The sequence below is a fragment of the Microplitis demolitor genome, chromosome 6 (assembly GCF_026212275.2).
Source record: "Microplitis demolitor isolate Queensland-Clemson2020A chromosome 6, iyMicDemo2.1a, whole genome shotgun sequence".
Taxonomy (NCBI): Eukaryota; Metazoa; Arthropoda; class Insecta; order Hymenoptera; family Braconidae; genus Microplitis; species Microplitis demolitor.
In genome coordinates, this window is record NC_068550.1 from 7482556 (window position 1) to 7509200 (window position 26645).

At 29.5% G+C, this 26645-nt stretch overlaps 2 protein-coding genes across 4 annotated transcripts; one reads left to right on the plus strand and one right to left on the minus strand.

The window, feature by feature from the left end:
• Positions 1-374: 374 nt before the first annotated feature.
• LOC103568804 (major royal jelly protein 1) lies at positions 375-3402 on the minus strand. Its single transcript, XM_008545778.2, has 3 exons — positions 2868-3402; positions 1534-1937; positions 375-910 (listed from the first exon to the last, which is right to left on the minus strand). The coding sequence occupies exons 1-3, from the start codon at positions 3231-3233 to the stop codon at positions 424-426; spliced, it is 1257 nt and encodes a 418-aa protein (XP_008544000.1). The 5' UTR covers positions 3234-3402; the 3' UTR covers positions 375-423.
• A 4640-nt stretch (positions 3403-8042) lies between these two features.
• Positions 8043-19006, plus strand: LOC103568803 (uncharacterized). Of its 3 annotated transcripts, XM_053739756.1 has the most exons (6): positions 8043-8895; positions 8973-9103; positions 9205-9326; positions 12305-13104; positions 13197-13482; positions 13567-19006. In XM_053739756.1, exon 6 carries the CDS (start codon positions 15631-15633, stop codon positions 18115-18117), a length of 2487 nt encoding a protein of 828 aa, XP_053595731.1. In that variant the 5' UTR covers positions 8043-8895; positions 8973-9103; positions 9205-9326; positions 12305-13104; positions 13197-13482; positions 13567-15630; the 3' UTR covers positions 18118-19006. The 3 variants fall into 3 exon arrangements, with proteins under 3 accessions (XP_053595731.1, XP_053595730.1, XP_053595732.1); XM_053739755.1 differs by having other exon boundaries at positions 13197-19006; XM_053739757.1 differs by lacking the exon at positions 12305-13104 and having other exon boundaries at positions 13197-19006.
• Positions 19007-26645: the final 7639 nt, after the last annotated feature.

Below are 26645 nucleotides of genomic sequence, written 5' to 3' on the forward strand. Positions count from 1 at the left end.
GGGCCAGTTTCCAAATTTTGTATCGGAAGAGCTCAAAAGTTTACCAATAATAGGATTTTCGAGCTAGAAAACAGCGGGAAGTTTTGGAAATAGCTCACAGGGTCAACCGTTTCTCAGATTTTTTTATGTGGGGAATTCGAGGAATTTTTTCTAGCAAATCCCTAATTTGAATTTTTTAAGTAAATGCCTACAGACAAGTTACTATCGGTCGCCAATCATTGCCAAACTACCGCTATGGAGATCGCTACAGTGTTTTAGCTCCGGTCGTACTCGTATAGAGATGGCCGTAGAGACAAATTTAAATTAATACTATTTGAGGGGTAAAAAATTATTACAAAACATTTTTACTAATATTTATGTGGTTTATACAAAAATTTCCTAATGTTCTTAAATAGTATAGAGTATTATAATATTTAAAAATTTTCAGTATATTCTTCGCCAAGTTGAAACATCTGGGTACTGATTACGTAAGCCAGTGGGTTCACATTTAGTACCTCTAATTATATCTTTAACAATACCGACGATAACTCGGAAATTAACTTCCGTGGGTTTTCGTGTCTTATTTATGGTTTTCTGCAGTCTGTTAGTATTCAACCATAATTCTTCAACACCTTCAGCATTCGTTGTAACCTTAATACCACTGACATATTGCAGCGCTTCTTCGTCAAGTGATATTATTTCAATGTTATCTGTAGTAAATGGCCGTTCGATATTCCAACAGGCTACGGCTGTGTATTCAACAAGTTGGAAAAATAGTACACCTTCTTTAGATGTGGCTTGTACTCCAGCTTGACTTGGCCGCTTGATAATTGATTCGTACATTAATGGCTGATAATATCCTGGCATTTTTAAACTGTCTGTACTCATGAATTTTTGTTTGTAACTCGATAATGCATTGAAGTATAAATATCTATTAAATATAAGTATTAATGTAAATTAATTATTTATATAAATTATTAGCAGACATATATGATAACATGCATCATCATAAATTATCATGCGCGATCATACATTATAGTGCATGGTAACATGTATGACGATGTATGATCATACACGGCATCATGCGTGATCACATGTGACAACAAAATACCGTATATGATCCTGCATGGTCATGTGTGGACATGCATGGTATCGTGCATGTCTACATATAACCATGTTTGACGTCACCCATGTCTATATATCATCATCACGCATGATCATGTATGAAGAACAAGATACCATATATGACACTGCATGGTCACGCATGGTCATACATGGTATTATACTTTGACACACATCATTGTGCATATCATGTATCATTATGCATGGTGTCACCCATAACCATATATCACCATGCATGATCATATGTGAAAAACAAGATATCATTTATGGTCATGCATGGTCACATGTAGTCATACATGATTATACATCATCATCATGCATAGTGCCATGCTTGATCATATATTATCATACATGGTCATATAAAGTCATGTAAGAAAATTAAGTGAGACCAATCAGGATTTAAATGGTACGAAAAGATAAATGAAACAATACCTTTGCTTAAAAAATCCAGGTGGCGATAATGACATTCCTAAAATACCATCAGTAAGATCAAACCATTCACCAACAATGGTAATATTCATAGCATCCGCATCAGGACCAAATGCATTCCCATATGTATTATTTATTCTCCATGATATATCGTGTTGTAAATTATAAACAACTATACCATTTTCAGCAACATCGCCAATATAGAGATGAGCGTCACTACACGATGAGCTGATATCAACAATTGGTGTTACCAATGAAGCCATGCCAAATGTTTGACTACTTGGAATAATATATTTGTGAATCAACCGATCCGTAAATAAATCAAATATCATTATTTTCATCGGACAAATTCTTTTATCGGAAATACGGCCCACATCTACGATCCACAGTCTATTGCACTCATCGATCTGTTATACAAAAAAATAAGTTTACTAAACTAAAACAATGACTTATTTTTAAATACATTAAATATTATTCATAAATTACGTCGTAGTTTTTTAATTTTAATATCACGTCTAAATATAGATCTCCAGTTAATAATTTCAGAATAAGCTAGTGATGAGTATTTGCCCAGTTAGTGAAAGGTCACTGGTTTGATCCCACTTCAAGGTCTTTTTTTTGTAAAGCTTAATTTAAATTTTCACACATATCAAAACTTGTGACAGACACTATTACGTAATAGTTGTCTTGAGCCTTCATATATATATATATATATATATATATATATATATATATATATATATTTGACTGGGCCAAAAAAATCGACTCTTTCTTTTTTTCGATATTGTGAAAATATTATTCCTAATGAACAAAAAAAATTTTTGTGCAAATTTGAGCCCTCAATAATGATATTAAGAGGTGTATCGTTACGACTGTTAGTTTTCTGACAGAAATTTCATTTTTTACCCAAAACTTGTAAATCATCTATCTGAAAAATTTGAGCAATGTATATTCTTAAAGGAAATTGAATTCCCTACAAAAAATGTCTCTTAGTAAATCGACGTAAAACGAGCCGTTTCCTTGTAACCATACCTTAAACATTGATTTGTTTTTTGAATTCTTTGTTTCTATTTTGGATTTTTGTAACTACTAGAAATATTAAAATTTTTTTCAGTCAAGATACATGTCCTTGAAGGAAATTTAATGCTCTACAAAAAAGGTCTCTGAACATTTTTTGCTAAATTCACTCCTTCGAAAGTTACTCAGGTTATCGAAGTCGTTTTGACTCAAATTCAACTTTGAAATTTTGATAATTTCCAGTTAACATTCTTTGGGGTCGAACTTTTGCATCTTAATAAAAGTATTCTATAAAAACAATCATAATAAATAAATCTTACCGCAATACGATAAACAGAAATAAGCTTATCGCAGTCTGTAAGCGTGTGCCATGACCAATGTGGATAAGGGGTCAACAAAGGACCGCCAGGACCCTTTAAATCCGTAACAACGGACAACGTTATTGGTGTCCCTTCTAACCACTGCGGAGTAGTAACAAACACTCGCCCACTCAGATCAACATCAACATCTTGCGTAAATGGATTTTCAATAATATGATTTTTTTCAGTCAACAATACATTTGGCCAAACCCAATCTACATATTTCCACTGATACACTATTCCCAATCGTCCTTGCTGACTAATCACTAAATTCACTTGATTTATCGTTATCAATAATAATAACAATGATAACTTATCAACAGTCATATTTGTGTTTTTCTTTTAATTTTTAATTTGATTTATTTTTTTAATTATCAACTAATATATCTTTTGTCGCGTGTCTTATGTTTGCTGTAATCAGTGCACAACTGCATTCTCGTGAAAAGAATTGTAAATGATATAAGTGGATATACATAAGATATTTCTACTCCCTCTTCTTGTCCCAAACATATTCCTTTCTAATTTAACTTTAACAATATTTTATTATATATATATATATATATATATATATATATATATGTTTTTATGATAATTATTGCTACATCATATGTTAATTTCTAATTCTATTTAAAGTAACACATGCAAAACTTTTTGTTTGATTCATATTTATTAAAGATAATTATGAAATATATTTGAATTGTATCAAGTGCTATATAAATAGTATATATATTAATTTAAGTAGTATATGATGTAAGCTAAATTTTTTTATTTAAATCAAGAAATGGAATAAATTCTAAAAAATTATTACCAGGCAGTTACTGGAAAGAAAGTTGATTCTGTAATTTTTTATTAAATGTATAAATATATGCATTTATTTTGTCATTAAAGCTAAAACCAGATTTCTAGCTTCCATGTTCAAAATGCTGATTGACTTTAAAGGCAATTTATTGTCTGATTGATTTACTAGCTATTCTAGCTGCACACGAAGACATTTCGTTTGCCAGCATAAGCTCTTCACTGACTTTTAAATTAAGTAACTGCTGCTGGACGGTTGACAACTTTTATTTTTACGCGACAAGAAGTAATGGATTTTATACTTTACGATAATTTCTCTTGTTTATTCTATGTTGAGAAAGAAATAACACAAAGAGAACAATATTTGTGGTAATGTAAAGTATATGGTCTTACTTATTTTCGGAGATTGAAACATAAATAATAAATACGCGGTTTTTCCTGACGGACTTATAGGAAATTGGTGCAGAAATTTGAATTTTTTTTTTTTTTGTATTAATATACTTATGCCAGAGACGCACGCATGTTATATAACTCAAAGATTCTCACACGTGTGTAATATAACAATGACGCCACATAATAGCTAGCACAAAAAATATGACATAATTTAAGCATGGTTACTTTCGTAAATCTTCGAAATTGATGCATGCTTGTTCATCTATGATTTAATATTATTGAATAAAATTTAAATTGTGCACAAAAAAAACTTTTCATACATTAAAACGATTTACTCAATAATGAATGTATAGATTATAGGTATATACATTTATCATTCATCTATAGAGTACTAAAATTGAATCATTTCTAATCGTTTTGAATCGTTTTTTAAGGAATTTTGATAAAGAAAGAAAATAACGCCTAATTCATGAAAAAACATGCATTCAAATTCACGAATAAGTTATGATTATGCAATCACATTCAATCATGCATGATTGATGTAAAGTCACATTCAATTATGTATGATTTATGTAAAGGCATATTTTAATCATGCATGACCAAACATGAACACGTTTAAGATCATGCATGATCAGACCTGATCATTTTTCTGAGTAAGTTATGGTGTCATGATAATGATGTACTATTTTAGCCACACAACACAAATAATAATTTACTCCCAGTTAAATTATTTCTATGAAATTGATAAAATATACATTTAGTGGGAAAACCAATTGTTTGTTTATAATATTATAATTTATAATAATTGAATAATTTACTCTACTTTATGTATAATTTATGTATCTATCATCTGCAATGCCGTACTGTAGATAATATGGGTCGTATTTACAAATATGATAACATCATTTTCTCATCATAGAAATATGAATAATATGAAACTTATATATATATATATATATATATATATATATATATATATATATATATATATATATATATACGAACAAAATAGCTTAAAGTTATTCCAGCTTCATAAACTTATAACGTCCTTGCAAAAATGGAAAAATAAAAAATATAGATATATAATAAAAATCCTTGGATGAAACGTAGTCATAAATGGTCTCACCATGATTGCTACTTACATAAATGAATTATATTATTAACACTTTGTAAAACTATAATGTAGGTCTATACGGTAATTATAAGTAACTATTTTCACTGAGTGTATTCTTTTTTTTTTTAATTCACGGCTCAGCATTATTTATTATGGACTTTAGAAAACCAATATATTTATAAAAATAAGTTTATATACTTTTAAGTCTCTTAAAAAAATTAATAACCAATTATAGAATATAATACTAAGTGATATTAGCAAAAAGAAAGTCCCGTTAAACAACCGAAGAATTAATCATTGAATCGTAAAACTGATTGGCATGAGGCGAAAAAAATATTACATATGATATTACATCGAAATGTGATTGCTACGAGATATAAAAGAGAATTGTAGTTTCATTTTTCATACACACGTGGAGCACGTTCGATTTCACATTTAACTGGCCCAACGGGAAGTAATCATAACTCATTATAATTATTATTGTTTTATAAGCCGTTAATTGATGTTTGTTTCACGAGTTTTTTCGAGTTTAAATAAATGGATATAATTATTTTTAATTTCTTCTAGTTTCCCACTGAAAAACAGCGACAAATTTCAACGCTGGCTTGCAAGTTCTTACCTTTTGCCATAAAAAAATATGTCAAAAATTTTAGGCCCTCATAAAAGCAGTAAAAGCCATTATAATATGAAAATCAAAATAAATTATAAAGATTCACGATAAAATTTTTATCGGTGTATAACGCAGACTTTACGCATGCTGACGAAAGCGCTTATAAAACAAAAGATATATTTATCAATTGTTATAATTTGTTATAATAGTTATGTTATTTGTACCATATTTCATCAGCTACAATATATATATATATTTTTTTTTCGATCAATTTTTCCGTACAAAAACACGTAGATTTTTATATTATGTTATTTGATTTTTCAGATATAAGTTCTGTATTCTATCTTGTATAAGTATTTTTCAAATATAAATTAAAATTATATATTTCCTACACTGTAATGAATGAAATTTGTTCCGTTTATGTAGATGTTTCATAGGATAATGGTTCGTGATGTGCAGAAGTAATTTTAAGACCTTAAAATACGATGATATGTTACATATTAGTCATGAGAATCATAATTATGATTACATTTCACTGAAAGAAAAAAAAATTACTATAATATGTAAATCATATTACTATATAGTGAATAGTTACTGAACTCTGTATTTCCATTAATTTTAAATAAAATATTTATATAAAAAAATACCTATTATGACTCCATATTTAGTCAGTAAGATTTGCGCTTATCTTATTTGATGTAATTATCAAAAGATGATTATGATGGATTTCTTAAAAGAAGTTTTAAAATTTTTTGACTCTCATGAAAGCAGTAAAAGTCATTATAAAATCAAAATCAAAATAAGTTAACGATTATTTGCTATAAAATTCTTATCGATGTATAACGCAAACTTGACACATGCTGATACAAGCGCTTATAAAACAAAGGGCATATGTGTCAATTATGTTATAATAGTAATATTTTTTGCATCGCATTTCATAAGTTACAATAAACATATAACACATTTTTATTATGCTATATTATTCAAAAGTTGTCTGAGGTTAAAGCCGTGAAAATTTACTTTCTCTAGTTTTTCGAAGTTTTCAATGTCATTCCACATATATAAATATCTTTGCAATAATAAGATAAGTAGCAAAATTAAAAACTTCTTAAACAATGATTAAGATGCTTTGAATACAAATAGGCTATAACGTTTGATTTAGAGGTTGTTTATAAAGAAATTGTACGTTGCCGAAAACTAAAATTTTTTTTTTTTCATGAATGCTAATAATGAACAATGTAATTTCAAATACTATCTACATCGAGAGAAGATTATGATAAATTACAGAAAGTTTGATAAATATCAACCTATAACGTTACGGCAATAATTTTTCTAGGAAAAGTTTCTTTAACTATACGGGAACAATTCCTATGATTATAGTAAGAATCCTTACGTCGTATGGCAACTGAATTATGGTAAATATTTCCATACTCATAGAAATAGTTAACCTTATACATCATAGTAATTGTTTCCATACTATTATGGAACCCGTTTTTATACTACTATGATAATTGTTCCTATACTGTTGTGATGAACGTTACCCCTGATAACCAGACTTTCTGATCAGAAAGTTAGCGCACATTAGTTGCGACCAACTTGACGACAAATTGTCGACAACTTTCTGAGAAAATTGAAAGCAACTTTTAGTCAACTAATGGAATGCTAATTTTTGCCACCAACTTTCTCAGAAAGTTGACATAAACTTACGGAAACGTCAATTTTTACAGCCAACTTGATGACAAGTACCTACAGTAGGTTGTCATCAACTTGCTGCCAGCTTGGCAATTAGGAACCATATATTATAGTAATGATTCCCGTAATGTATAGGAATCGTTACCATAATGTTATAGTAATCATTATCATCATATTATTATAATTACTACCAAAATATATGGTAATTATACTATTATACCAACCCCCACAATATGTTATAGTAATGTCGCGACCGAAACTGTTTCCTCCCAATAATGTAATCCTTATTTTTACAACTGTCAGTATAGAAGATAATCATTTATCTAACAATCCTTATACATATACCCATATTAGACATTCCGTCCGCAACTTTTACATAGGAGTCGAGTCGCGATATGAGTCCGTCGACCATGAAGAATAGATAACAGGAGACCGAACGGTATAGGCGATTCGTCCGTTTCTACGTCCTCAAAAAAGTGAAGAGATCATAGTTCTTATTTCCGCCACTAGCAGCAGTGCGAACTCCAACGTACTGAATTATTATTATTATTTCAGATTAAAACTGATAGTTGATAATTTCTGTTATTGTTTAATGTGTGCTCTAAAAATTGTTTCTTTTTATAAATAATTACAATAATGGGACGGTGTTGTGTAGTAAATGGTTGTTTAAGTGGTCGTAAAGTGCAAAAAGACAAAAATATTTTACATTTACGAAAACATTGCTTATTCAAAGTGCCAAGGGTAACCTCAAAAAAAAAAATTAAGCCAATTAATTTTCAATTATTTTGTTAATTATTTTTTCTGAAAAAAAGAAGCCAGACTTACTGGAAAAATGAAGCACAGCCATTGGCTAAGAGTTGAAATCAACAAACTGTGTTTGTGATTTACATTTTAAAAGAACAGATATTATTAAGTCAGACAGCACAACGTTACCGGATGGAAATGTTTTTGTATCTGACAGATGCAGAGCTACAATAAAGCCAGGTGCAATACCTCACTTAAATGTAAATCAATGTTATGATACTGGCTGCGATAATGATAATTTATCTGTTATCAATTCTATGAACATTGTTGATGACGAAGTCAGCGTTGACGTCCTTCAAGAAAATAATTCTTTATTAATACAGTCTGTTGTCAATAATTTAGAAAATGTAAACGCTAAAAATCATGCTGATCTTTCTGGAAATTGTGATGTAGAACCTAAAAATAAAAATGATCAGCAGTTATCTGTGCATGATATTTATAATGCATTAAAAGTGAAACCTTTACCAAGGAATTGGAGTTGGACGTTTGATCATGATCAAACTATAATACTATCGTATTTAGATTCAACTTGTTTCAAACTTAAATATCATCTAAAAATAAAAAACGATTTAACAGTTACAGTAAGTTATTTCAATTTATTATTGAAAAATTTAAAACAGCCGTATTATTTTACTAACTTTCATAATTTATTTTGTAGATTGTAAATGCATGTACAGACGTATGTATCGATTTATCTGAAGACATTCGACAAGTCGATACTGTTTGGGGCCTTTTAAATAAAACTGCAACTTATTATTTTTGCAGTGGCACTGGATATAATGAAAACAAGTAATCTTATTTATTATTTAAGAAATTTTAATTTAATTGATTCATTATGAAATACAGCCTAGTATTAAAGCCATTAAATAAAATATTTTTTAATTTTTAAGAGTTTCATCTGGTTGTAAAGGTCTTCTGTCATCTGATGAATATAAGAAGAAAATGCCACTATACCGATGCATCGCTTGTCGACAAGCAAGACAAAATATACAAAATTGGAATAATAAACAAAGTAAATATTTTAAAGAATTATATAATTGTAAAAAGATTGAATTGGTCTTAGAGAAAAAAATCTGGGCGTCGGTTGACCCTGCGGGCCAGTCCCAAAACTTCCCGCTGTTTTCGACCTCAAAGAGCTCGAAAACATTAGTGTAGATATATTTTCGAGCTCGAAAATGCTATCACATGCAATTGTTTTTTTACGATCTTTTCAAGCTCTAACAAGTTACCTGTTATGCTGAAGTTTGAATATTTAAGAATCGAAAATCATCAATGAAGCGGTTTTTAAAATTTTGTTCCTGATTATGTTCAGTAAAATAAGTGTATTGAGGCAGAAATCAATGTCAGGGATCAAAATCAACATTTAAATAAGTTCTGACTCATGTAACAAACAATAAAATATGAAATATCCGATAAAAATATTAAAAACTACGTTTTATCGATTTTTTTTGTTGATAATATGATTTAAACTAAAAACCAAGTTCGATGACATTATATGATCAAAAGAAACCATAAAAAAGATGAGTTGGTATGATATCAGGCACATTTTAATACGTTATATTATGATTTATCCGGAAAAAATAACATAAAATGTTATTTCTTTAACTTTTCAACGCCGATATCTTTTGAACTAATCAATCGATTTTGATAGTTGACGTGGCAATCGGCGCTTTGTATTGAATTCTAGAGCTGATTAAAATTTGAAATCGATCGCGTCAGTCGTTTCGAAAATGTTTAGAAAAAACCGTTTTTCACCATTTCTTTCTCCCGCGATAACTCTCGAACGAATTATCCGATTTCGATGTTTGAGCTGGCAATCGACGCGTTTTATTGAGTACTAGAGCTGATTAGATTTTGAAGTCAATCATATAAGTTGTTTTTGAGAAATCAATAAAAAACTAAAAAAAAAATTTTTTTTTTTTCGTAATTTGCAAATATTTTCGAGTCTATTCGATCAAATAATCTGAAATTTTCAGGAAAGTTGATGGCCAACAAGCTCTTTCGATTGCCACCTCAACCATCCAAATCGATTCATTAGTTCAAAAGTTACAAAGAGTTTACACACACACACACACACACACACACACACACACACACACACACACACACACACACACACACACACACACACACACACACACACACACACACACACACACACACACACACACACACACACACACACACACACACACACACACACACACACACGGACATCATTCTGAAAATAGCCAGAATAGCTTCCTAGGACCTCAAAACGTCGACATCTGATGAAAACTCGATTTTCGAAAATCGGGGTGAAAACAATAACTTCCCGAAATTTTTGAAAATCATCGATTTTCTTAGCGGGAAGTTAAAAAAAATACGACGTCTCAGTGAAAAAGTATACCAATATTTTTTATTTGTCTCATTAATATTATGTTTAAATGTTAATTTCCAAGAAATAGATATTTTTTTAATCTGAAAACATCTTGGAACCAAAATTTTATTGCTATTGATTTCGCAGGCGTTAAAATCTTCTATTGATAATTACTTTTGGCTTAATTGTTTTTTATAAATCATAATTAAAAACTTCAGAGTCTTAAGAAATTTGTATGAATAATTATAAGTTATTTAACATCTAAATTTGATATTGCTATAATATCTATATCAATTTATATCCAAATATTTTAATAACAATAATTTTTCTTTCATTACAATCTTTCATTATAATCTTTTGTGTCTCACTTCATCATATAATTCTTTAATTGTCGTTGTATTTAAAGTGTTTTAAGTTTTTTATACTCTTCTATCTAATGTTTTTCTTAAACAAAATACACAACACTGCAACTTCATTATACATGTTATTGGTAATCATTTCGTAAAAAGTTCACATAGAAGATTCAATATTTATCAGAAATGTCGATTGTAAATTCAAAATATTGTCGCAAATATAAACGAATTTTAATGTCAAACGGAAAATAAGTAGCATATTTCAGCTTTTTTAGTTAAACTTGATCATGTGCCCTATTTTTTTTTACCATTGATATTTTATAATAACATTGTTATTGATAAAAATTTGAGCATTATTTAAGTTTTATAATTCGTTAATGTTTGGTTGTTAAGGTACTTGACTTTTATTAATTTAGAATGAAACTTTAAAAAGTAATCTTTTGAAAATGAAAGACGATTGTGCCGCTTTAGAAGAAACAACATTATTAAAAAAAATTTCGGATTTACCACCTCTACGGCAAGAAGCTGTACGTACTTGTTTCAATGCGGCGAAAGCGACTAATGCTAAACAGGGCCGATATTCGACTGAGTGGGTATATGAATGTCTCTTAATGCGAATTAAAGGCAGTGCATTATATGATCAGATTCGAAAAAAAGAAATTCTTCCGCTTCCTTGTAAAGACACTTTGAATCGGTATATTCAAAAACTAGATAGCGCGTTCGGTTTCCCTAAAGCCATCTTCGACACATTAGGATTTAAAGGTTCACGTATGGAAGAGTATCAAAAACGGGGTATTATAGCCATCACATTACACAAAACTCATGCGGGATTGTATCTAACAAATATCTTCACCATATCGTTTTAAGTATTACTAACCACAGTTTGATAATTGATTAGTAGTCATTTTATAAACAAAATAGGCGTTTACCATTAAAAAACAATATTTCCTAAAGTATCACACATCTCCTCTTCTTTACTTTCTTGTGCTTTACTTAATCAATGCATTCTTTCTCGTGCTGATGTTTCTCTTATAATTCGAAAATATTTATTGATTAATATTTTCTTCTTCATACTAAAGCTTAAACTGACTTTTATGTTATATAAATTTTCATTTAAAAGCTTGTAAACTTACACTAAATTTATGTTACTTATGAGTCAGTAAACGGTAGAAACCTCTCCTCATTTAAATATTGCTTATCAAAATTTGCAATAAATGAGTGCTTAAATTGCTACAGTGTTTAGATTTGTCATGTATTAACCTAATATTGTTTTCTCAGGATCTTTGTTGCTCGATAAAATTAGTTTGAGTGAAGAAATTGCATTAAATCGCAAAACACTGAAATTAGATGGCTTTGTGCATTTAGGAGATTATACTCCAGATCATCTTAAAAGCACCCCAGCTGACCATGCACTAGTATTTATGTTCCAACCTTTTCAAGGTGACTGGGTCCAAGTCGTCGGCAATTTTTTAGCAAAAATGCTGTGACTGGTGATATTCTGCACAAATTGATTATTGAGTGTGTGATATTGCTCGAAAAAGCTGGTTATTATATTGATGCAATTATTTGTGACGGAGCCCAATGGAATCGTGTTGCGTAGAAATTATTCGGAATATCTGATGGTCAATGTAGTTGTGAGCATTCATATGATTTTGGACGTCGGCTTTGGTTTATTTCCGATTTTCCACATTTACTGAAGTGTCTTCGAAATAAAATTTTGGAAAAATTACAATTTTGGGTTGGATAGCAAAATGATCGCTTGCAGCCATCGATTTTTAATCGATAAATACAATAGAAAACAATTGCTAGCAGCTAGCGATTTTTTTTTTCAGTGGTTTAATAATTGAACTTTAACAAAATTTAATGTTATATTCAACATTAATTTACCTAAATTTATGTGAAAGATATTTCTCGTAAAAAAAATATGAAAACCGCCTGACAATTTTCTTAGCAGGAAGTTAAAAATTTCTTTCTTTTGTATAAAGTGTGATTTATCAAAATAAATTAATTCAAATAAAAAAAACTAAATTTCATAATTTGATAAATGCTGGAATAACAATTAACTAATAATTAAAACGGTAAAATTAATATATAAATAAGTTTTTTTGCTAATTTCATAATACATAAACATAATTATTGAGTAATTGATATTATTTTTTTAATTTTGTAGGCAATCGTTGAGTTTATAATTTATTTACGTACATGGCAGTCAAAAGCAACAGAAGAAAATGAAAAACAGAAATTAAAAGTCAAAATTGAAAAACAAAAGAAAAGAAAAAGTCAAATGACAAATGATTTCGATGATATGAATTCCGATGATTTTTTTTTTTTGTAATTACCGCCAGTACTTTGTCAGGACTCTTAATCTCATTACAGTCGACTTTAGAACTATTAGATTTTCTACATGACAAGTGTGGTTACAGTTATTTAATAACAGCTCGTGTGACGCAAGATATGTTAGAGGCATATATAAAAATTATAATACTAATTTTCTTTTAAATAAATGTATCGAGTTTTTAATATTGACATTTATTTTATAGAAGTTTTTTTGGATAATCCGTAGTGCGTGTGGCAGTAATGACCATCCAGACCCCATTCCATTCAGACAAGTATTGCGCTTACTTTGTTCTTATTCGTTGGCAACTCCACCTAAAGGTTCTAATGTTACTGCTGGTGAACTACTTGAGTCATTAATCCAAACCAAAGAATCTTTAGCTGCTGATGTTGCTTCTAAAAAAGATTGGTTGCAAAAAATTGACGAAATAATTGAAAACGGTTGTTCTGACGAGATATGCGCTGCTGGAAATGAAGCTGGAAGCTTAAGAGACATTGATAGCATCACTGGTAATGATTGCTCTATGAATTATGACTACTTATTCACTGATGATGACGATGATGATGATAATAATAACGATGAAGAAACAGAAAAAGATGCCAAAAAAAAGGAAATTGAACATGACCATTTATCAGATCCTCGATTGCAACACGATTATGACGTAGCTTATAGCAGCGAGTATGTACTTTCTTATATTGCTGGATATATAGCTAGAAAAATGAACAGATTTTCCAAATGTTTTGATTGTGTTCAATGTATGCAATCGAATAACCCATGTGAGCGTGATAAATATATCAAAATTATGAGTGATGGCTACTTGATTTATCCTAGTGAGAATCTATTTGCTGTGATAGAACATTTAGAGCGAATAGTATTAACCACTGTTGGTACTAAGACCATTACTATTAATATTATGTATCAAATTGCTAATGATCTTTCAAAATTAAAAATTCCTGCTTTAGTAGGATGTGATGAACATACAAAAAATTTACTAGGACCATTATTAATAATTTTTTGATTATGCGTGGACACTTTTTGGCTAAATCCTTTAATAACAGAAATTGTGATAAAAAAATGAAACCCAAAAAAAATAGAAAAAATGCCAAATTACTCTAGCTCAATAAATTTTTACTTTTCTTATTAATTTTATTCATAAATTTGTAATTGTTCTAAAATGTTAAAATAAAAATTTCGGTCCTTATATGTGACTTCACTCTGTGTGAATAATTTAAGTTTCGTTGTAAATTAAATAATACAAACAGTAATGATTTTTTTCTTTTTCGTTACTAATTTCTCTTTAGTAAAATTTAAAACCGATGTACTTTAAATGAACTAAAAGTAATTAGCTTTGATTTATCATTATTTTCAAGTACATTTAGCTTATTCTTATGAAATATGAGAGATTATAATTTTACTGTAATGAGTAATTTTTTACTGATACTTTAAATAAATGTTTTATGTGATCAATTACTTATTAATTACCGATTGTTTAATTTATTTATTTTGAATTTCGTAAGTGATAGAGCTTAGGTTTTGATGTAATACTTAGGTGGGAGCTTAATGCCATACTCTATAATCTAACAATCTATTTTTTTATTTCTTAAATAATTTTCATTTGTTGAAGAGAAATTCAAGTACAAAATTTACGTTTACTGTGCACATGCAACAAAAATAGTACTGTTTGATATTTCAGTGCTAAAGGAAAAAGGTACAACTGCTCTGATACATTATTATTTGTTATCAAATAGTGTTTTATAATTATTTGAAATAATTTATAATTATTTCAATTATATAATTATATCTAATTCATCGATGACATTTTCCATTTATTGGAAATTTTATTTCTCTAACAATTAATCTAATCGATCTGTGATCTGGCGCCAACGTTTGAATTCAGTACACAGCTGATAGAAGCGCTGCCTAGTACTGAAAAATAGTTACATCAATTTATGGACACTCATTTAACATTACGTTCAGTCTCCTGTTATCTATTCTTCATGTTATGGACACTCATTTAACATTACGTTCGGTCTCCTGTTATCTATTCTTCATGTGAAAAACATTTAATATGCCAATCTCCCACCAACTTTTCTACCATTCATTTAATCTCTGCGACATATTCTATCGACAGTCGCATTAACACTATTGTAAGTGTGTCACGTAAACAACTTCTAGTTTAAAATCAGTTCAAATTTTTTACATAATATTGTGAAACATCCGCGTGTTTTTCGGTTTATTACTAACCTAGCATAAAATATTAACAGTGAAAATGGTTAATTATTTTATTTACGCAAAAGATTTTTCAATTTCAACGAGAGACGAAAAATATTATCATGAAAATGGATTAAAAACTCTTGAAGAATTCAAAAGTGATGTTGAAAAAATAAAAACAAATTTATTAATCGAGGACAAATCAGCAGCAACCAATTCAAGATCAGTTTATTTACATTGGGGACACGAGTGTGTTGAAGTTCCTGAGAATACAATATTCTATGAATATAAAAGATTATATGCAACTGGTGAAGATACATTACCGGAAACAATTCTTGAATGGATTATAAAAAATATCGATATTAATGATAAAAATAATAAAATAAAATTAATGTACATAATAACAGATGGTATTATGAGAGTAACTCGTGTGAATAAATGCTTGACATTGACTGAAAATTTACATTTTGAAAATCTTGTTTTTCATGCTTTCAATCAACGCTTGGATCGTATAGATCTTTCAGTTGCGTCATCATTTTTGAAAGGACAGTGCAGTATTTATCGTAACTATGAACTAATTGATGATATAAATATTGGTGAAGAATTTGATTATGAAACGATAACGATTGATAATTTCACTGATGAAAAAGAGAAACTAAAGTCTTATATTAAATTAAAATATATAAATTCGCGTAAAAATAATGAAACTGCTTTATCTGAAATCAATAAATTGAAACGATTACGAGATCGATTATTTGATAATTTATCATCAAAATCACACGAATCTAAAGTCAATTTAAATCCCCAAGATAAAAATAAATTTTTAAGTGAATTTGTCAATACAAATTGGTATAAAAATCTTAACAATCCATCGTATGACTTGAAAATAGATATCGAAAAATCAGTTTCTACGATGATAAATTATATTGTCAGCGATAAAAAATCTTACGCATTTGATGCATTGAAATTCGATAAAAAATTTAATGTTGGCGTTACCGAAGAGCCAATTGTTGATGTCAATTTTTCATTAGAACAAGAAATTGAATTTCCTGATATTATTTTAGATGAAGATAAAGGTATTCCGGTAATATTATTAACGGAATTGAATTTATTAGATAAAATTATTTTTCATTCAACTGAAAAATCATCTGAAAAGTTACTGGCAAGTTTCAACAAATTCAAATCAACAATGGAATGCCCATTATTCTTAATAAATGATGTGGATATTAAGGAATCGATTGGCTATTTTTATACTTTAAATGTTTACAAACAATTATTAGAAAAAACTTCAAGAACAGAACCACGTACACGCAAGCCATTTAATGGTGGTATAGTTTTGATCGATACCCCAGATTTTGATAAATATAATGATTATATATTATCCGCAACGTACTTTAATTATAAAAAAATAAACTACAATATTGGTTTATTTTATTATGTTTTGTATAAAATTTGTGAAAGTAAACAATGGATGGATAAAAATGTTATTGATCAACTTAAAAAATATGTTATAAGACGCATTAAGATGACAACATGTAAAATAGGATTATCATCGTTACCACTTGACCCTCAGGAAATCACATCATTACCGACTGCACTATGGTACTGCGTTGAATTGTCTTCATATCTATTTAAAGATGATCCCAATAATTTTATGCACGAAAGATTGAGAATGTATCATGGAGTTGCGCATCATATGATTGAAATATTGAAACATTTAAATTATAATTTAGATACTGAATTTATTAATAAACGTAGTGATTTAATTAGACATGTTATGATTTTAAAAAGAATTCCGACGACTAACGATAAGATTTATTATTTGTTAGAAAAAATATTTAAGAAAAAAAATGGATTTTTAGTTTGTGAAATCGCTAATCCTTCTAATTTACATAAACTCAATTTCTTAAAATTATATCATAAAGGAATGTTAAATGACGATATAATTGAAGAAAAAATTCATTTAAATGATTATGTTAATTTACTTTATTATGACGACAATTCGAAAAATATGATGGATAATTTGGATATTAAAATTTGTGAAAAAACTTTTCGACCTTATTTTGTAATTGCCAAAAATAAATCATTTTATACGGAACTATTAAATGTCAGTAGGAAAGTAGTAATTAATAATGATGATGATGAAGAAAAAATAAATATTAGTTATAGTGACGTAGATTCATTGAAATTTTCTAAAATATTGTCTCTTTATAATTTATTTATACGGTGTGTTGATGATTTTGGTAAATTTCCTACTTTAGACGAATACACAGACTATATTCTGCGAAAAAAAAAATTTAGTAAAGAATTGGTAACTATATTTCCAGTTTATGTCTATAAAGGAATTGAAAAAGTTTTTTTGTCTTATGAGAATGTTACTAAAAATGTTGATGTTTGTGAATTTATTCGGGTGTCTCGTAAAAATGTTGAACGGATTCATCGCATCAAAGAAGAGGGAATCATTCAATTTGATTCTGATAACGAAATAAGTAAATTTATTCATGAAGAAGAGAGTAAAGTTTTCTTTACGGGTCGACCACACTAAAACATAAATAACAAACCATTGTGCACACGTCAAAAATGTAATACATGAAAAATGATGTTAAAAAAAAGTGGCGGGGCATTTAAAAAATTCTAAATAATAAAAAGTTAAAGATTCAAAGTACAAAAATAAAATTTATAACTTATAAGATAAGTAAAAATTAATAATAAAAAAAAAAATAAATGCAATGAGTAAAAATTGAAATGATAGTTATTATGAACAATTGAGGTGTGCATTTTTGGGCTTTTCTTTTTTGATTAAAAATCATGACTATAATTAATATGTTTTTTTCTAAACCGAGTAAAAAAATAAATTTACAATACAGTTAATAAATAACAAAAAGAAGATAAATAAAAGTAAGTTCTAGTACCCGATCACTCATGTATTTGTATATCTATATTTTTATATTTTCCTAAATATAGGTATACAAATTCATGATCGAGTACTAGTTCTCTGATCGGGTACTACGTCTTTTACCTTGCACTGAAAAATTCCCGAAAAAAATAATAAAAAATACAATTTTTTAGAAAAAATTCTGATGCATTTAAACTTATACAAAAATAAGGATAAAATTCGTACATCTCGAAAAACACCAATTTGAAAAAATAATTTTATTATTAAATTTTTGAAGTGGTCCGTTTCGCTCGCCCTTTCTCTATATCTTTCTTTTTTTTTTATTTTATGAAAATTTTTTTTCGTATGAAACCTCGCAGATTTTTGTATTGTGTTATTTTATGTTTTTAAGAAATTAATTTTATTTTATGTACTTTATTTCGTATAAGTATGTTCGAAATATATAACATTTCAAATTATGTATAACCAACACCGATGAATGAAATTCGTTACATTTATGTACATGTTTTGAAAATATGATATGTTATAAATTATTCACAAGAATTAGAATTGATTACATTTTACTGAGAAAAAAAAATTACAATCATATGTAAGCTATATTGCTATATAATTGATTGTTACTAAAGTCTGTATTTTTTATAATTTTAAATAAAATATTTATATAAAAAAATACTTATATTTTCATTCCAAATTTAGTCAATAAGATTCACGTTCATCTCATTTGATATGATTATATGTATGTAGATTGTCGTATACCTTTAACAATCATTTCCTCATTAGTAATGAACAGTATTTATAAACATAGCTGAAAAACTCTGTTTATTTGTCATTGTCGAGATAAAAAACTGGCCAAGAATGCGAGACAAAACACGAAAAGAAGAAGATAATCAGAATAAGACTGACGAAAGTAAAAACAAGGTAAGTGATATTTAGTTGCTCGACCAGCAAAAATTTTCAGTTCGAATTAATCACTATTGAAAGCAAATTGTATTCAAGGGGAAAATGAATAAAAATTATATTGATTAAAACTGGTGTTCAATTTTTTCATTTTCTACTGATTCAGGTACTTGACATAGTTCTTTTTTTCAATTGTATTTAGATTTTTATATGATTATTCAAATATAATTATAATTAATTAATTTTAACAAAAATATTCAGAATTCTTTTGACTGAATTTTCAGGTTGGAAAATGGGAATAATTAACGATTTTTCAATCACAACATATCTAATAGTTTTATTGACTATCATAATAGTAATAAAATCTTCGGACGAACGAAAATTGGGAAAGGATTGTGAAAAATTTGATCATTGTAAAAGTATCTTAAATGCGAAATGCTCGGAAAATAATACCTGTGTCTGTAAAAATAACGCTGTTGAGTGGAATGACACAGTATGTTTAGAAAATAATATCATGTTAAATAAAAGCTATGAGTTTATACGTCAGTACACTTGCGATAGCACAAACTGTTTCTTGAAGGCAAATTATACTTCACAAACGGGAAAACAAAGAGTATCGAGTAAGTTATAAACAATATTCATAAATACTGTCATCAAATAGTTCCAATAAAACTTAAAAAGCAGTAAATTTTGATATTTGTCATTGTTCCATGTAATTTTATAACAAACTATTTGATTTTCTAGAATTGTATGTGAAACTTTCTTCCCCATAGCTATTATTTGTTCAACCCGTTCTACACGGAGAAAAATAGGCTTAAGAAATTTACGAATTTTCATTATGCTGTCGACCAAACTTGAAACAGAAAGTTGAGTCGCCAAAAAACTATTATGCTACACTACAAACATTATTATACACCTAAAACTTAGGACCAGTTTTTCAAACTGGGCTTATTTTTAATTCGGGTTTAAATTATTATTACTGGTATATCTGTATATTATTAATCTATAGATATACTAACAACATCATTTTAAACCCAAATAAAAATCGACCTGGTTAAAGAAACTGGCCCTTATTGGTAAATTGTAATTAATATTATTTGTCTGAATTAGGAGTTATAGTGAAAAATAAAAAATTTCTGAGGGCTAACAATACACTGAAAAAAAGAAATATTTGTCCCAAATAAATCAATTTATTGGTGGCATTTTTTGAATATTTCTTAATGACAAATATATATATTTGGTACATAATTAAATATGACAGCTGATTCAAATAATTTTATAATCTGACTGAAATATTGAAATATATAATTTATTGGTAGTAAGTAAATGATATATTTGCAGTAAAAATATAAAATTTGTGACGAATAACGGAAAGTTTAGTGATAACATATATTTAAAGCACATGGTCCAACTATTATTTATTTGCAGCAATTGGATCATTTCTTCACCACAAACAAATTATTTATTTCACGCAATTAAATTGTTTTAATATATTATATCTTTCTTACAATTGAATATTAACTTGGTCAAATCCAAATATACAGTATCTTTGGCTAAAATAAATCTTAGTAAGCTTGATTACAGTCACGTTAGGAACCCGTTTACAGGGGTGTAGGGGAAAATAATTCTACGAATTCCTGTACCCCCACTTCTGTTAGTAATCGACCGTTGTAACTCACACTTACAGTGTAATGATTATAGTGCAGCACAGTTATTTGATGACTCAAATTTCTGTTTCAAGTTTGATCGACAGCATAATAAAAATCTGTACATTTTTTGTCTCCATTTTTCTTTTTGTACGGGAGTTTGTAAATATGATTTAAGAGATTAATAAATAATTTTTAATCTTTCAGAATCAATGTATGGTGAAATATGTTCAGATGAAAATGACTGTAAAAATTATGGTTTGACATTAGTAGGTTGTGTTGATGGTGAATGCAAATGTAAAAAAGCCAAACAATTTTCTCAGAAGAAATTAACATGCTTGAATAGTTCAAAAGGTATTAAGTTAATATAGTATTAAGATTTTTAGTACTATATTGCGCTGCATGCAAATTGTTGTCATTTTCATTTATGTTCGTCATTTTTTGTGAATTTAATCAGCAAGAAAAAAAACATGAAAAATGTAAAATTTTAACTCGTACATGCAAATCACATCACATGCACATCTGACAATAGAAAAATGTTATTATAACAGAAAAAAGTAATATATTGTTAGTTTTTAAATAAAATTGAATTAATTACACAAACGGATAGCACATACTCAATAAACACGGGAAATTTTATCATTTTTTCAATACTCATATATTACACATGTCATATATTAGAGAACACATCATCGTAATTCTGGTGCCTAATAACATAATTTATGGGAATCATTCCTATAATATAATGGTAACCGTTCCAATAAATTATAGAAAAGGTTTCTATACATTGTGAGAATAGAGGAAGTATAAAGATATTATTTCCAAAAAACACTTCAATATTTCCATAATAAACAGGAATGATATCCATTCGCGAGTAAAAACAAATAAATAAAAAAATCTAATATGAAATCTTTGAGTTACAATATATGTTTGGATTTTAGGTTTGGCTAAACCGTGTTCAAGAACACAAACATGCGAAGCCAAGAATTCAAAATGTAACGATTTTAATGTATGTAGGTGTACAAAAAATAGTTACTATGTATCATCAAAAGATAAATGCAAAACAGGTAATAACGAAAAATTAAAATTGAAAACGCATGAAGAAATTTATTATAGCTATACTTAACAGATCCGAATTACAATTAATTACAGTATTTACCTATTTTACGGCAAATTTTCCATATTTTGAAGTAATTTGCAGCAAATTACAGTGGAATGGAGCTAAATGCAATAAAATATGGCAGATACGAAACGATATCGCAATTTGCGGCATTTTTACCGTAACACAGTGCGATCCTGGACTTAAAATACCTTAAAATACCTAGACGTAAAATACCGTAATTTTATAGTAAATCGTCACTTTTACCTAAAATACTGCAGGATTGCCAAAAATCTACGGCGAATTACCGTAACTTTACCGTAAAACATGCCATAAGCTGCGATAATACAGTATTTTCCAAATACCGCAATTGTCCGTAATTCGGATCCACCAGGAATAAGTTCGATAAACTTTTATGATTTCTTTTAGATTCAAGTCATAAGTGTTCTATCAATTCATATTTTGATACAATAAATGAAACCTGCATACCATATACAAAGAGTAAGCTACATAATAAGATAATAACTTTAGAAGACTCATGTTATTTTTATAATTTTTAAATAACACATTATTGATATTTCAGCAATAGGTGGGCATTGTACGGAAGAAGAATCCTGTGAAAATCTTAGGCATACAGAATGTAAAAACAATAAATGCCAATGTGTGGACAAGTATTTTGAAGAAGATTCAAAATGTGTACCTGGAATCGACGCAGCTTGTCCTGAGAATGAGGATTGTCAAGTTGAATTTTCGGTTTGTACAAGTGAAAACATTTGTCGATGTAAAGATAATTACATTGCTGTGGGTGTCAATCGCTGCCTAAAGAGTAAATAAATACCTATCGATTAGATAGAATTATAAATCAACATAAAACAGTGATATTATTAATTTTTCTATTTTATTTTAAGAATCAGCATATGGAGAAAAGTGTGATCACCAAAACCAGTGTACTTGGAAACATGAAAAGAATATGACGCTTAATGACATGTATGTTGATCTAGATTGCATCGAAAAACAATGTCTATGTCCAAAAGGAACAACCTTTAATTCAAGTTTAACATTATGCAATGTAAATCTTGGTAAAATTGGTGACGACTGCAAAGTTGATGAAAATTGTAACATGCGAAATGGTTTAACTTGTCAGAAGAATAAATGTACATGCAAAAGCAGTTCGTTTCTGAAAGACGGGGTATGTGTTTTGAAAATTGGCGAATCTTGCAGTGCTATAAAGAAATGCGAAATTGAAAATTCGGAATGCACAAGTACACGATGCGAGTGTAAAAAAAATTACTATTCAGCAACAAATATGACGATGTGTCTGAAGAAAGCTAAGCGTAAGTAACAAAGGTCAAAAGATTTTAAAAGGTCGGGTTTTTTTTCTCTCTCGAACTCAACTCAATTTACAGTAATTGCCTTGTTAAACTTCAAAAAATAAAAGACAAGAACTTGAAAAGCAGTTAATTTCAGGAATTGGATTAAAAACTTTTTATCGTCTCCAAATTTGTAAAGCTTATGAAGCCGGGCTTTTAAAGCTAAATTTCGACATCGTGTTTCCTACCTGGGCAGTTTTTCGGCATTTTTGGCCAAGAAAAAAAAAATATTTTTCTAGTTTCAAATAATTTCACCCAGAACAGTGAACTCAATTTTGATAGATTTAGACATCAATATTGACTACGGTATAATTACAAAATCCCTTTTCATATATACATAAGAAATGAATAATTCAAAACCATGTTTAGAATTGATTTTACATTTTTGCTCACATAGAATTTTACTTAGCCGAGGACTGTCATAAAACTTACATCAATGATACCGAGAGCAACAATTTTATATTGTACCAAAATATAAACTATTTCCATAAAAATAATATCACTATAACTATTAAATTATTGAATATTTTCACTATATCTTATATAAAATTATAACTTAGGGAACGACTAAAAAACATTTTATTAATAAAAGAAAATATTTTTCTCAATATTTTGAAATATATTTTTGTGTTCCACGACTAAAAAATTATTTATGTTCTATTTTGAGATGGATGAAATTTTTTTAGTACGGTACTTTCATTTGAGAAAAAAAAAATATTACAGCCCACAACAAGCCGATTCTGATGTCTGCCAAATATCGGCCAATTTTCGACCTCTCTAAGAACCATTAAAATTTTTTTAACAAATTGCACCTAGTTAATAAAGTTAAAATTTTTCGACGTGTTTTGACTCAACTTCCAATAAAATTTTACAATTTCAGCATGATTTCGACCAAATTGAGCGGTTTGTCCGCTTTTTCAAATAATGTCGGCCAAATATAATCTCCTGAGAAATAGCCATTAAGAATGTATTTTATGAAACATACGTTACTGATAACTATTTGGTATAAAAATACTAATTGATAGACTAAAAGTGAAAAGTGATATTTTAAAACGCAGGTCCTGGCGATATCTGCGAAAATGATGGAGGGTGCAACGACATCAAACATACGAGATGTGGAGTAGACAAAAAGTGCGTATGTGAAGAAACATATCGGTTGCAAGGAGAATCATGCAAAGGCATGCCGAACGCGACATGTACTAATCAATCAGACTGCTTAGAAAATTCACGATGCGATGACAACGTCTGTCGATGTGATGGCCACTACTCAAACACCCTGAAGGAATGTCATAAATATGCTGAAAGTAAGAATTATTTAATCTAACGTTACTTTTTACGTCTGCAGCCACTTCACATATGATATGTTTAGACGCCAGAGATTCATGCACGGATAACGATGATTGTCAGCATCTACACTTAATGCGATGTATCGGAAATAAATGTCAGTGTCCACTCGAGTACAAGCTGGAAGGGAACCGCTGTTTTGGTCTGCCGAACGCGACATGTACTAATCAATCAGACTGCTTAGAAAATTCACGATGCGATGACAACGTCTGTCGATGTGATGGCCACTACTCAAACACCCTGAAGGAATGTCATAAATATGCTGAAAGTAAGAATTATTTAATCTAACGTTACTTTTTACGTCTGCAGCCACTTCACATATGATATGTTTAGACGCCAGAGATTCATGCACGGATAACGATGATTGTCAGCATCTACACTTAATGCGATGTATCGGAAATAAATGTCAGTGTCCACTCGAGTACAAGCTGGAAGGGAACCGCTGTTTTGGTCTGCCGAACGCGACATGTACTAATCAATCAGACTGCTTAGAAAATTCACGATGCGATGACAACGTCTGTCGATGTGATGGCCACTACTCAAACACCCTGAAGGAATGTCATAAATATGCTGAAAGTAAGAATTATTTAATCTAACGTTACTTTTTACGTCTGCAGCCACTTCACATATGATATGTTTAGACGCCAGAGATTCATGCACGGATAACGATGATTGTCAGCATCTACACTTAATGCGATGTATCGGAAATAAATGTCAGTGTCCACTCGAGTACAAGCTGGAAGGGAACCGCTGTTTTGGTCTGCCGAACGCGACATGTACTAATCAATCAGACTGCTTAGAAAATTCACGATGCGATGACAACGTCTGTCGATGTGATGGCCACTACTCAAACACCCTGAAGGAATGTCATAAATATGCTGAAAGTAAGAATTATTTAATCTAACGTTACTTTTTACGTCTGCAGCCACTTCACATATGATATGTTTAGACGCCAGAGATTCATGCACGGATAACGATGATTGTCAGCATCTACACTTAATGCGATGTATCGGAAATAAATGTCAGTGTCCACTCGAGTACAAGCTGGAAGGGAACCGCTGTTTTGGTCTGCCGAACGCGACATGTACTAATCAATCAGACTGCTTAGAAAATTCACGATGCGATGACAACGTCTGTCGATGTGATGGCCACTACTCAAACACCCTGAAGGAATGTCATAAATATGCTGAAAGTAAGAATTATTTAATCTAACGTTACTTTTTACGTCTGCAGCCACTTCACATATGATATGTTTAGACGCCAGAGATTCATGCACGGATAACGATGATTGTCAGCATCTACACTTAATGCGATGTATCGGAAATAAATGTCAGTGTCCACTCGAGTACAAGCTGGAAGGGAACCGCTGTTTTGGTCTGCCGAACGCGACATGTACTAATCAATCAGACTGCTTAGAAAATTCACGATGCGATGACAACGTCTGTCGATGTGATGGCCACTACTCAAACACCCTGAAGGAATGTCATAAATATGCTGAAAGTAAGAATTATTTAATCTAACGTTACTTTTTACGTCTGCAGCCACTTCACATATGATATGTTTAGACGCCAGAGATTCATGCACGGATAACGATGATTGTCAGCATCTACACTTAATGCGATGTATCGGAAATAAATGTCAGTGTCCACTCGAGTACAAGCTGGAAGGGAACCGCTGTTTTGGTCTGCCGAACGCGACATGTACTAATCAATCAGACTGCTTAGAAAATTCACGATGCGATGACAACGTCTGTCGATGTGATGGCCACTACTCAAACACCCTGAAGGAATGTCATAAATATGCTGAAAGTAAGAATTATTT